Raw genomic sequence first — 13,536 nt, forward strand, 5'->3', positions numbered from 1 at the left:
TGAATGCACCACTAAGCAGCTTAGGATTTCTTTTGCAAGAATCCTGGTGGAAATGGATGTAACTAGGAAGATTCAGGAGGAAATTAGTGTGGAGGAAGGTGTTTAAATAGAAGGTTGTGTATGATTGGTTGCCTCCTTTTTGTGCTAAATGCCAAAAAATAGGGCATGTGTGTGAAGATAAAAAGAGACAATAAAAAGGGAAAGTAACTCAAATGTGGGTGCTTGTTATCCATAATAATCTATTGCCTTCATCTAACTCAGTCTTAGAGGTTGATGTTGGGGATGATAGGATTACAAGGGATGTGGATGCAGTTCCTACTAATCCTACTAATCCTTCTAATGTAACCCTTTTGGTTATGCCAATATCTTCTACTCAGAGAAGGAGTTAGATGAGGAAGGAGCCTGGAAATTAGTCACTAGGAAAACAATGGATAAAAGTAAGCAAGCAACTTATCAATCAGCAAGAACATTAGTGCAATATGAGTTATAGTCTGAAGTTGGAAGTTCAGCTGCTGGTGCTGGGGGTGCTAAGCGATGTAACCCTTATTTATCATAATGATTTGCATCTCACGAAATGTTAGGGGAATGAATGACCCCTTTAAAATAAAAGAAATTAAAAACTTTCTTATTAAGCACAAAGTAGCAGTGTGTGTTTTACTGGAGACTAGACTGAGGGTTCATAATGTTGATAAAGTGCAAAAGAAAATTATTAAGGATTGGATGTGGGTTTGTAACTACTCTCATTCTCCAAGGGGTAGAATTTGGATTGGATGGAGAAATGCCTGGGTGAAAGTTCATCTAGAACACACTCAGAAGCAGTATATGGTCTCCATACCATTTTAGACAGGAAAAGTCTATGGAGTGGCTTATTAGGGCATGTTCAGAGTCAAGAACTTATGATTATAATTGGAGATTATAATGTCATATTTAGTTCTAATGATAGAGCTAATTGGACCCTGGTAACAGATGCTGAAACTGTTGATTTTGAAGACTTCTTACTTCAATCAAGCTTGATAGAGGTTAAGAGTATAGGGCTCTTCTATTCCCAGTCTAATAGTAGTGTGGGGAGTGAGAGGGTGGTTAGAAAAATTGACAAGACCTTTGTGAACCATGCCTGGTTAACAATGTATGCAGGGGTTGTTATGCAATACCTAGCACTTGGGATCTCTGATCATTCCCCTCTCAAGTCTGCTTTGCAGGCTGATAGTCAGCAAGGTGGCAGACCATTCAAATTCATGAATATTATGATTGATCGTGTTGATTTCCTTGACACTGTGGATAAATCCTGGAGCTCAGTTAACAAAATATATAAACCACAATCAGTCTGGTTGAAATTAAAGGCTGCTAAGAAAGACTTGAAGATGATGCACACTCATAAGTTTGGAAAAGCGCATGACAAGGTGGAGTATTTGAGACAAAAGCTTTCTAATTTACAAAGTCAATCTGATTTTAACAGTAATAGGGAAGCTCAGAGTAATGCAAAGGTTTTAAGTGATGAATTGAGACATTGGTCACACGTTGAAGACAATATTCTCCAGCAAAAGATCAGGATTAACTGGTTGAAATAGGGGGATGCAAACTCGAAATTTTTCTTCACAATTATCAAAGCTAGGCATGCTCAAAACAGCATTGACATGCTTACTGATGATAATGGAAGGTTGATCACAGGAGCGCAAGAGATCAAAGAGGAAATTCTTGCGTTTTACAAGAAGTTATTGGGCTCAAAGGCTCCTTCATTATCAGGGATCGATTTGAATGTGGTTAGAGCAGGTAAAAGTATTTCAATGCAGGCTAGAGAATCTCTAGTAAGGGATGTCACTCATGATGAAATTGAGAAGGCTTTGGCTGGAATTGGGAATGACAAGGTCCTGGATTGGATGGGTTTAACTTATTTTTTAAGAAAAGCTGGATTGCCATAAGGAATGATGTTTATACAGGCATCAAAAGAGTATATTTCACTTACTCTAGGATGCATACACCTCGAAACTGCACTGTCATTACCCTCATTCCTAAGATCCAAAATGCAATGAAGGTTAAAGAATTCAGACCCATTGCTTGTTGTATAGTGTTATACAAAATTATCTCTAAAATTTTGACTAATAAGATGCAAGGGGTTATTGGTGAGGCTGTAAATAAAGCTCAATTAGGTTTTATTCCAGGGAGACACATAGGAGATCATATACTTCTAGCCATTGAACTCATCATAGGATTCTTTAGGGCACACATGTCTCTTAGATGTATCATGAAGGTGGACATAAGGAAGGCTTATGACTCTGTGGAGTGGTCCATCTTAGAAGCTTTATTGCATGAATTTGAGTTCCCTAGAATATTTATGGGCTGGATTATGGAGTGTGTAACAACAATGTCATATGCAGTCCTTGTGAATGGTATCCCATCCCATCCTTTTAGAGCAAAAAAAGGGATAAGACAGGGAGATCCCCTCTCTCCTTTTCAGTTTGCTCTAAGTATGGAATACCTAAGTAGATGTTTGAATGAATTGAAGGACATACCAGAATCAATTTCCATCCTAAATGTGAGAGTGTTGACCCTTGAGTTTTGAAGATGACCTAACCACAAAAGACATAGTATATTTTATTTTATGTTGTTGCAAGGTAATTCATGCTCGAGCTAAGAGAATACTTGATTGAAGATTAAAGCAGAGAATTAATCAAGATTCAAGTAAAGATGTTCGAGAAATGAAGAATCGAGCATGGAATGAAGATTAGAATGCATTAGGGTATTTATTAATTTTCTTGTTAAGGTTGAGTAATAGCTTTATTAAGTTCGTGGTGAATTCTCAAAGGAACTTGGTTCTGTTCCCATGAAAGGAACAGACCTGGCACTATAGGAACAAGGCTTAGGAACAAGACTTAATAATTAGGGAACAAGACTTTAAAACTAATTTAGGAACTTCTAAGTGACTAATATTGTGCGCCTAATGTAATTGTGTGCCCAATTAGTTGTTAGAGTTTTTAGGGATAATTTGACTAAGATCCATAATTTTAGAAAGTTAGTTTAAGTTTGTTAGGAAAAGATTTTAAATAGATTTTCTGATTTTAAAATAACTGATTTTCAAATCTTATCTTTTTTTTTTAAAATATATATTTTATCTTTTACATTTTATTTAAAAGATTTAATTTTCGAAAAAATATTATTTCCGGTTTTTAAAATGTTTCGGATTTTTCGAAATACAAAACTGTTTTCCGGTTTTTATAAAAGATTTTGAAAAAGATATTTTTCCTAAAAACTAGCTAAAGGATTTTTATTTATTTATTTCCTAAATTCTAGCTTACACGCCTAAATGATTTACTGCTTCATGTTTATGGAGTTAGTGGATTTAGTGGCCTAAGTTAATTATCCTCCAAGTATTTAATTAAATTAAATAAGATTAATTATTCTCCAAGTTTGCAAAACCACGTACTTTGTTACTGCTTCTATGAAGTGAAGTAGTGGATTAGTGGATGATGTACATGACTTGGAATAAATATTTTAATTTAATTAATTAATTAGAAATCATGGAGAACATGTGATAATGGTCTAAGTTAGTGGAAATCATGTCTTGTCTTAATGGTCTATAAATAGGCGCCTAATTCACTTGAGAAAATTGTGTTTGACTTAGTTAATTTGTCTTAAGTTATCTAAAGTGTTAGTGCCTTTCCTTAAGAGAATTCATACTTACATTAATCGAGTTTTCATTACTCTTCCATTGTTTCACAAAGTGTATTTTTGAGAAAAAGGGTTTGAGTGAACTCTTGTAAGTGTGAGAAAGCTTTGAGTGAAGCAAGAGAAAGAGAAAGAGAAAGAGAAAGGAACTTCGAGTGAAGTTTGAGAGAAAACGTCAGTTGTTGGGAACTGTCGTTGGGAACTTGAGTTGAGTGACTTAAGTTGAGAATCGAGAGAAAAGTAATAGGTTGTAATCAGAGTTGTTTTGGCCTATTATAGTGGAAAGTTGTTTAAAATCCCTTGTGGTCGAGGTTGTTTCTTCCTACTAGGCCTAGGAAGTTTTTCCTCGTAAAATCTCTCGTGTTCCCATTGTTTGTTCCCAAGTTTACTTTTAATTCCGCAAAAAGTAGTGCTTATTCTCTCACTATAATTCACCCCCCCCCTCTTATAGTGCTCATATTATACAACAGAGAGGTTGAATATAACTCACCTGATCTTTTTAGATGATTTATTGTTATTCAGTAGAGCTGATGTTAGTTCAATTTCTAATATGGTTAATGCTTTTCAAAAATTCTCTGAAGCTTATGGGTTGGCTGCTAGTATGGAAAAGAGCAACATTTATTTTTGTGGTATTTCTGATGAGACAGATAGAGAATTGGTTGATATAGTGCATATGCAAATTGGTGACCTTCCTTTTAGGTATCTTGGGGTACTTCTTACCTCAAAGAAGTTTTCTTATGCTCAAAACAAACCTTTAGTTGAAAAGATCACCAATAGAGCTCAGACCTGGATGGCTCACTTGCTTTCTTATGCTGGAAGACTTCAACTGATCAAAAGTATACTCAGTAGTATACAACACTACTGGGCTCACATTTTTCCACTCTCAAAGAAAATTATTCAAGCTGTGGAGAGGGTGTGCAAGAGGTTTTTATGGACTGGAAGTACTGAGGAGTCTAGGAAATCTCCTGTTGCTTGGACAATTCTTCAGTTGCCAAAGAGTGGTGGAGGGTGTAATTTTATCAATATGCTTTATTGGAATAAAGCAGCAATGCTCAAGCTCTTGTGGGCGATTGAGTTTAAAAGAGACAAGCTTTGAGTCAAATGGATTCACTCATATTACATCAAAAGACAAGGAGTGCTTACTGTCAATCTGAGTAACCAAACATCATGGATACTTAGAAAGATAATAAGTACTAGGGAAGTTTTGAGTGACATTGGAGGCTTGAATTCAGTGAGTAATGATAACAAGTTTTACATGAAAAAGCTTATAGACTCTTGACAGGGGATGTGGAAAATGTGAGGTGGAAGCGCCTGATTTGCAATAATTATGCAACCCCAAAGAGACAATTTATTCTATGGCTAGTTCTACATAACATACTTCCTAATGTGGATAGGATTAGTAGATGAGGTATTACTTGTGATGCTAGAAGCAGTTTGTGTGGAAATGATGAGTTTATTCAACATCTATTCTTCTCATGTGAGTATGTAGCTGACATATGGAGAAGAATTTATAGGCTGATGAATTTTGAAAATTCAGGATGTAACTATCAGGAGGTTATTTCTACTGCGTGCACTCAGCCCAGGAAAAAGGCAGGGAAATTGTTTGTTATGTTATTTACTAAATGCATCTATGCAATATGGATACAGAGGAATAGCAAAGTGTTTAGAGTAAGCTGTAAAGATACTAATGTAGTAATTAGAGAAATTTTCTTTAAAGTTGCTACTAGGTGTTCTGATGCTGGTCTTCCTCATGTGATCTGTTTATGATGCACATGTTTTTTGGTATATATATATTTCATTTGCCAAAAAAAAAAAATCCATTAATTTACGGGGGATTACACTCCATATTTTGTGCACCCTGGGGGTGACAAGTTGTACAAAGACCTTAAGGGAATCTATTGGTGGCCAAACATGAAGCTTGAGGTAGCCGAATATGTGTCTAAGTGCCTAACCTGATAGAAAGTGAAGATAGATCATAAGAGACTAAATGTGGATGGTTTAATCCTTAGAGGTAATTATATAACATTAGTTACCATGCGAGCATTAAGATGACTCATTTTAAGGCATTGTATGGAAGGAAATATAGAAGTCCCATTTGTTGGAATGATTATAGTGAATATAGTATTGGGGATAGAGTTTATTGAGGAGACCGTCCAAAATGTCAAAATGATTCAGGCTAGAATTTAAGCTGCTCAAGATAGGCAATAGAGTTATGACGATTTAAAATGACGATTTAAAAAGATCACCAATAGAGCTCAAGGCCTCTAACTCTTGTGGTTCGCTGAGCTGATGGAGATGAAGAGGTATGAAAGATCTCTGAATGTGATTAGCACATAGTGTTTGTTATTAGTTTTTATCTTCCTTCATCTGTAACAAGGCCAGTAACAAGGCCTGTAGCTCCTTTCTTATTGAATTATTAGTTTTTATCTTTTATTTGTTCTTTACATGTTAGATTTGTAGGTTTTAGTCTTGTCGATTCAATTTTCTTCAGTCATGGAACTTTGGGTATATGCTCATTGGTTCATATGCGTTCTTTGTACTGACCGGCACAATCGGCTTTTATGCGTGCTTCTGGTTTGTCAGAAAGATCTACTCATCTGTGAAGATTGACTAATCATTGCAACAAGGCGAGTTTTTTCGGGTTCTAGTGAGTGAATTCTCAGTGGTATTCACCTCCAAACTGCAGAAGAACGAGTTAGGGAGATTTTTTAATGTAGATGTGTATGTTCTTCAAGGTCAGCTGAACTGTGGAGCTTCAGCCATGCAGAAAAAGATATCATTTTGCAGGTGCTAGTGTAGGTCATGCTGTGTACTAATGTGCTTTCAGAATATCACTTCTCATAGTATTGTGACTGGATCACACTTTTAATACACCATACTGCAATGTTTTCCTTAATTTCAGCTCACACCACTTTTATTTGATACTTATATTAGTTACTAGCATGTCGCTGATTTGTGGCTGATATGCTTGTGATAGTTATTTGTGGTCATGAACATATTTTAGCCTGTTGGACGGCCTTATGTTACACCAAGACCACGTGTAGTGTTATTTGTCCTCGGTTTTTGTTCTTTCCTTAATTAGTAACCTATTTCTGCACCTTGTTATGTAAGATTAGGAAACTCTGAATTCTACGTAGCTTAAACACATTGTTGACATGGTATTTAGTATTTGAACTGAGCAAGAGCATCTAACTCTGTATCTTTCTTGTAGTACTAGGCACAGAAAAGGCAAACATGGTAAGAAAATAAAGGGACACAACTCTGCTGCTTGTTTCAGGGAATTTCTTGAAATATACATATGTCATGAGAATGACTTCAATGTCAAAACTCTGGTTTCAGACCTGAAATTGGGAGAAGGCACTGGAGCTATTTGAGCAAATCAAAGCTATGAAATTAAATCCAACAGTTTCAACTGTGAATCCATTAATCACTGCCCTCTGTAAGTTACTCTACTTAATTTGTCTACACAAAGACTTCTTTTTCTATTGCAAACGTATGTGAAATGGTGATCTATATCAGATCTTTTATTTAGTTAATCCATGCTTATGCTACGATTCAGGTAAGCTTTGATCTTCACTTGGGTCCTTCCAGGTAAACCACTACCACTAGTGGGTTAGTCCCCCCCCCCCCCCAATAACAGTGCTCTCCGGAAAATAATTCTTGGGCATATTTGGGCATATCCAGAAACTAAATTGATCCATATAAATGGCACTGCAGGTGATGCTGGCCAAATCCAGAAGGATTTATCGTTCTCCTCTTCATTTATGTCAGGTTTCTTCTCTGTGTCCTGTATAAACTCCATTATTCTAGAATTAACTCACTTAGTTTGCTTCTAAATCTCCCTCTTAGTCGGGGAATGATCTGGGTGTTTTCTTTACTCAATTTTGTGTCGAGGGTATGAGTAAGCTATGGGATAAGAGTTAGCATAATTGGAGGCTTCTGGGGATATATTGCGCTATCTGCTTTCTACTTAGTCGTTATTTTTTGAGGCCTAGATGGGTAGATAAATTATTTTGTTGTAGCATATTTTGCAGCTTGTATGTTTATCTTTTTAATGTTTTATACTTTGCAGACTTTGGCAGAGTTACAACTGAATTTTCACAAAATAAGCTTGATGAGCTCAGAGACTTGTGGATCAAATATGTGGATGAATATAAACAAGTGGATGAAGAAGAATCGAAAGATAATGACTATTTTAATTAGGATATGTGTATTTATTTTTGAGCGGGATTAGGGAGATGTTTCTATTTTTGTGCACATGAATGGAAGAAACAGACCTAGGTGCTCTATTATTTTTTTATAACTTAGTTGAATTTTTGGGATCTTCTAACATTATATTGATATGCATTTGATTTTGGAGTGAATGATATTGAATGAATGAAAAAGTATTCCAAATTTAAAGTCATATTATTATCCTAATACAAGTGCCTAGATGTTCTATACTATGTAAATTACTTGTAGATTATGAAAGACACGGAACAGGTGAAACGGATTGGAGAAGCGTATCATAATATTGAAATATTGCTTTTTTTATTTTTTTTTAAAAAAAAAGGTTAAAGAGACCACCTTTTCTTTTCAGGTGGTGTTTTCAAGAATGATTAAAAAGACCACCTACATATTAAAAATGATTTCTTTGTAAGATAAAAAAGACCACCTATCTCTAAAATGTGGTACCTTATCCTTCTTTTTTTTCCCATTTTAAATTCATAAATAACCACTTATTTTAAGGAAGTGGTCTCTTCTATCAAATTAAGAAACCACCTACAATAAGTGGTTATTTATCCTGAGAGACCTATGAGTTGAAGACCACCTCTCATGTGGTCTCTAAATGATATTTTAGGAGGTCTCTTTAGGCTTTTTTGTAGTAGTGCGTCACATATGAGGAAAGACCTGCTAAATTCTTGACAGGAAGGTGCGTAGTACACACAATAAAGACGTCTATATCGTGAAAGTACTTTGGTCTAACCACGAGTCTAAAGAGGCAATGTGGGTAGTCGAAGATGAAATGAAGACGAAATATCCAGACTTGTTCCTTGATGTGAGTTACGAGGGCGTAACTCGTTTTCTTTAAGGGGGATGTGAGTTACCTATTTTTATGAGACTTTTATGCATTTTTATGCTTATTTTGGCGATTTGCACATATTGGTGCAAAATAAATAGATTTTCCGCATAGAAAAGTGTGTTCAAGAAGTAACACAAGTATTTCTCAAATGAAAATTTAGATCAAAATTTTTCGATATATGAATTTTGTGTCAAGTTTCGGGACATAACATCTTTTAAGAGGGATAGACTGTAATCCCCCGTAAATTTATGAATTTTATAAATATGTTTTAGTGTATATATATTTATATTTAAATATAATTAAGTTTAAAATAATTTTTTATTGATTTAAAAGATTGACTATTTTGAAAGTCCAAGGAATTATCTTAAAGACATAAGGAACTTAAAATATTTTGTTAAGGCATGCTTTGAAAAATATTTCAAATATTAGTTGGATTTGGAAAAGGATTTTAAATAGACTTGAGGAACTCCAATACTAATTAGATAGGAAAATGAACTTCTACTAATATTAGGAGTTTATTCATCAATCTTATTCATTGTTTTATCCTACTTAGGATCCAATTGCCTTTTTCTAAGCCCAAAAAAAAAGCTTGTCTATAAATATCATTAAGCCCAAATATTTTACCCACAAAAATATTCTCTCTCCTCCTCCCATATCTCACCTTTTTTCTTGTGTTGGTTTGATTTCTTTTCTTCTTCCTCAAGTTTTGATTGAAGATTATGTTTTTATGTTTTGTTTTAGTACTAATTATTATTGGAAACTTTAATTTACTGTTTTAATGATGAATCTATGATTATATAAATTATGTAGTGAAAGAATAAAAATTCAGATTTGATTATTATGTTTAAATTGGATTTTTAATTATCAAAGCATGAATTTTTACGGTGTTAAACATTGGAAAATCAAATTGATTTCACTTATGAATTTAAGCATTTTTGAGTATGTTAAAAGGGAGTTTTAATAATTTACAAGTTTATGGAATTTTAGAAAGGTTATTATTAATGAAAATTTATGGGTTTTCATGACTGGTATAGTAGTACTATTCTAGGGAATATGAGTAATTGAGGTTCTAACGAGAAAAACAACTTTTAAATATTTTTAGAGGTAATTTAAAGTATTTTAAAGTTGCTAGAATTTATTTGGAGTATTGATTATAAATTCTATTGGTAGTATTAGGCGGAGATTACTCTATAGGCGATTTCTAAAGAATTAAAAGTGGCCTATCAATTTGTCTACACAAGGTGCGTACATACCTATTATGTGTTTTTTTTTTGTAAGAAGAAGTGGTCCGGACCCCGTTCGGGTGTTAATGGGACAGGCACACTTGAGAGTAAGGGGGAAGGATAAGGGGAATCCCTACCCTCAAAGTGCCTCTAGTGGGGATTGAACCCCCAACTTTAAGGGTAGAAGGGTGCTCTCCTCACCACTAGACCAAGTATTAATTGGTCGTACATACCTATGTGTTGTTTAACGTAATATCATGATTTTAGGAAGGAAAAGTTATGTTGTATCATGTATAGGAACTTTGTGAATTTATATATGATTTCTATTATGATTGAGTTTTACATGTTTCATGGTTGTATGGAATATTGATGCAAGCATGTTGGTTGGGAACTTTATTTATTAATTCAAATGGGGGAATTAATATATTTATCAATTGGATCATGAATGAATCATGTGTTCTCTTATATTATTAATTTTACTACTCTATGAGGATTGTGGGCCTTATCTGTTAAGTTGATAATTTATGACTTTGAAAGGTAAGTTGGTTGTTGGCTAGGTTTAACAAATAAGAAGAATTGGATTAAATAAGTAATTAATCTTGGGTTGTAAGTTGTATGATCACTTATTTAATCCTAAGATAAAAAGGAATAAAGTTGTGAATGTTTGATTATATATTACCTGTATTGCTTGTGTGTCATAACAAGTAATAATTGGTAAATCATGTAAAATGAAACTTGGATAGTAATAAACTTTAAACTGGTGCACGTCTGAAGTTGGACAATCGGGAGTTGGGGTTGATGGTGGTCGTGCCATGGCTTGTTCTGGGAATTGGATTAATCATTGTTCCTATTTTTATTAAAAGGTTTCTCAATATCGTAGGTCATTATTGAATCTGGAGTTGCGCTCGTATTTCGTCTTCCAATGGAAAGGCTGGTTTTAGATGAGACAACTCGATCCAATAACTATTCCATTAAAATAATAAAAAGATTGTTAAAGTTTAGTTTAGTAAAAGTGTAACACCCCCAAATTTCTCTCTTTCTAAAATATATATTTAATATAAAACTCCTTGAGAAACTTGAGAGTATTATCGCCATGTGATAACGTTAAAGGCTTTAATACTAACTACTAACTGAACTTGAAACTAATGCAGCAAATAACTTAAATAATTTCTCTTTATTAATATAAACTTTATTGTACAATTATACAACAATGGATTAAAGAAACTAAAATAAAAACTCTTGACTAATTATGATTCTTCACTAGCTCCCCCATCTGAAGTATGCATCAAATCAACCTGTAAAATATGCTCGCCAAAATAGGGTCATCACATTCACAGGGACAAAACCATAAAACAAAACAAATAAAAGCGTGTGTCAGTAAAAGTATTGAGTACATGTATATGCGGAATATTAAACACTTTATTTAGTTTGACATTTGAAATATTTAATTTCGAAAAACCTTTCTGGATACTTGATAATACTTGTATAATGTAAAGTATATAACCTTGATAAAAAAGAAAATATTTTTTCTTGCCTAGGTACCTTTCCTAAAGTGTGCACACACCCCCAAGTTTAGTATTCCTTACCGAGTCTATTACGAGGGGTTACTACCTTGTTCACACGATTTATCCAAAAAGTACATGGGTAAATAATATAATGGCTACCGTTCTTGCTAATAAATAACAAGTCGTTGCCTGGGTAAATAATATTTATAGCTATTGTTCTTGCTAATAAGTAACAAGTCGTTGGCTCATTATAATTGCGATCATAAAAGATCATGTTTGTGTTACAAATCATTCGGAAATAATCCTCCCTTAAAAAGAATAGTTCTACTTATAAATTTAGCAGTATAAAGACATAAATAAAATAACTTGCTTAAGAGGTAACTTTTGAAAAATAATAATAATTCAAAACAACTCCTTTTAAAATATTTAAACATGAATCTAAAGATTAAACTCCTTTTAAAATATTTAAATATAAATTCAAACATCAAACTTTATAATTATATTAAACGAAAGACATCATTCAAATTTCATAAATAAAATTTAGAAACATTCAAACATGTTCATATAAAACAAATACAGTTCATAATAAAACTCATAAAAACATGTATTTCAATCCAAAATATTTTCATAAAACTTGATACTAAGCTTGCAAAACAATTATTAAAGATCTATACATACACACACCTTGAAAATTAATAACTACTAAGGAATAAGAGAAATGGAAGGCTAAGAAAGAGAGAGAGTTTAAACTTGAGAAAAGAGATGTATTTCTCAAATTTGGTATGAAGAATATAATGAATGGAGAGTTGGAGACTCTATTATACTAGTCTGATAGGTAGAATCGGAATAGGACTAAAAAACTAAAAGATAAATTTAGGAAAAAAGATAAACTAATCTAGCTAAGATCTAACTAATATTTATGATTATCCAACTAAGATTAGGAAACGATATAACTTATCCCATAATACATAACGATAGAAGGTAAAATAATTAAAGAGATAAGTTAAAAGGAAAAGGTTACAAAGTTTAAAAAACATCTAACTCACCCGCGTGAGTTTGCCATCGAATTTTTTTTTCTTTTTCCTTTTTTTTATATATTTTATGATTTTCTATTAAGAAATATCTTCAACTTCTAAACTAACTACTTGGATTATAATTTGTAAACTTAGGCCCAATATATAATTTGAGCTAGAAATTTATTGAAAACCCCATAATATATCATAAAAGCCTATTTAAAACCTTTATTTGTTACTTTGCATAATCTAATTAAGCATAAACAACTACCATAATCTCAAATCCGAAAAAAATGCATAATCATGAAAAGAGTTAATTAAAATCTATTCAAAATGCCAAACAGTGAAGCCAATTAAGGAATTAGATTTTTGAACTTCAAAGTACCAAAAAAAAAATAAAAAAAAAAATCGGATCTATGAAGAGGAAGGAAGGAAAAACAATGAGCATGATTATAATCTAAAAACAATTTTTAACAATTTCCCATCAATTAATATCACCATATTAATTATGCAAATTAATCCATAAATAAATCCCTCCATTGATTGAATAAAAATAATCAAAAGAGCACATGAACACGTGATCATAAAATATTATGCAAGAGGCAAAACTAATACCACTTTAAGAATATAGATGAACATATAGCCGAATTTCAGGAAACAAATTTCCTAACATCTACCACAAGATCGCATGCATAACATAAATATGGATCATATTATAAGGAAAAGAATGTACAACTTTTATAGCATGTTTTCCACCGGATTGCAAGTGCTAGAGATCAAAGAACAGCAATTGATGTCCTTCTATTTAGTCCACGAGCACCAATTGAATTCCCACATTTGCTAGAACAGAAGAGGATGAACAAATTTCACTCTCTTGCTTTTTAGGAAGTGTGGCCGAATTTTCCAAAGGCAAATAATATGGTTTTCTCTCTCTTTTTCAGTTTGAAACTTACTAACAAAAAGAACGCTCTATTTCACTCTCATATTCTAACCTTTTATAACAATAGAAGAATAGGTTTAGAGAGAGACCTAACCTAACCCTAATTTCTCCTATTAGCCAATTTCCTTAA

The 13,536-nt window shown here is 33.1% G+C and overlaps 2 protein-coding genes and 1 long non-coding RNA gene across 3 annotated transcripts; all 3 read left to right on the forward strand.

The window, feature by feature from the left end:
• Positions 1-770: 770 nt before the first annotated feature.
• Positions 771-1,919, forward strand: LOC125498623 (uncharacterized). Its single transcript, XM_048646864.1, has 2 exons — positions 771-1,484; positions 1,569-1,919. The coding sequence occupies exons 1-2, from the start codon at positions 771-773 to the stop codon at positions 1,917-1,919; spliced, it is 1,065 nt and encodes a 354-aa protein (XP_048502821.1).
• Positions 1,920-2,104: 185 nt separating this feature from the next.
• Positions 2,105-4,759, forward strand: LOC104896775 (uncharacterized). The gene is made up of 2 exons (XM_048646863.1): positions 2,105-2,387; positions 4,245-4,759. Exons 1-2 carry the CDS (start codon positions 2,105-2,107, stop codon positions 4,757-4,759), a joined length of 798 nt encoding a protein of 265 aa, XP_048502820.1.
• A 2,528-nt stretch (positions 4,760-7,287) lies between these two features.
• Positions 7,288-8,068, forward strand: LOC104906843 (uncharacterized). Its single transcript, XR_007275702.2, has 2 exons — positions 7,288-7,434; positions 7,736-8,068. It is a non-coding gene; the product is annotated as an uncharacterized LOC104906843 (long non-coding RNA).
• Positions 8,069-13,536: the final 5,468 nt, after the last annotated feature.

The sequence above is a fragment of the Beta vulgaris genome, chromosome 6 (assembly GCF_026745355.1).
Source record: "Beta vulgaris subsp. vulgaris cultivar EL10 chromosome 6, EL10.2, whole genome shotgun sequence".
Lineage (NCBI taxonomy): Eukaryota > Viridiplantae > Streptophyta > Magnoliopsida > Caryophyllales > Amaranthaceae > Beta > Beta vulgaris.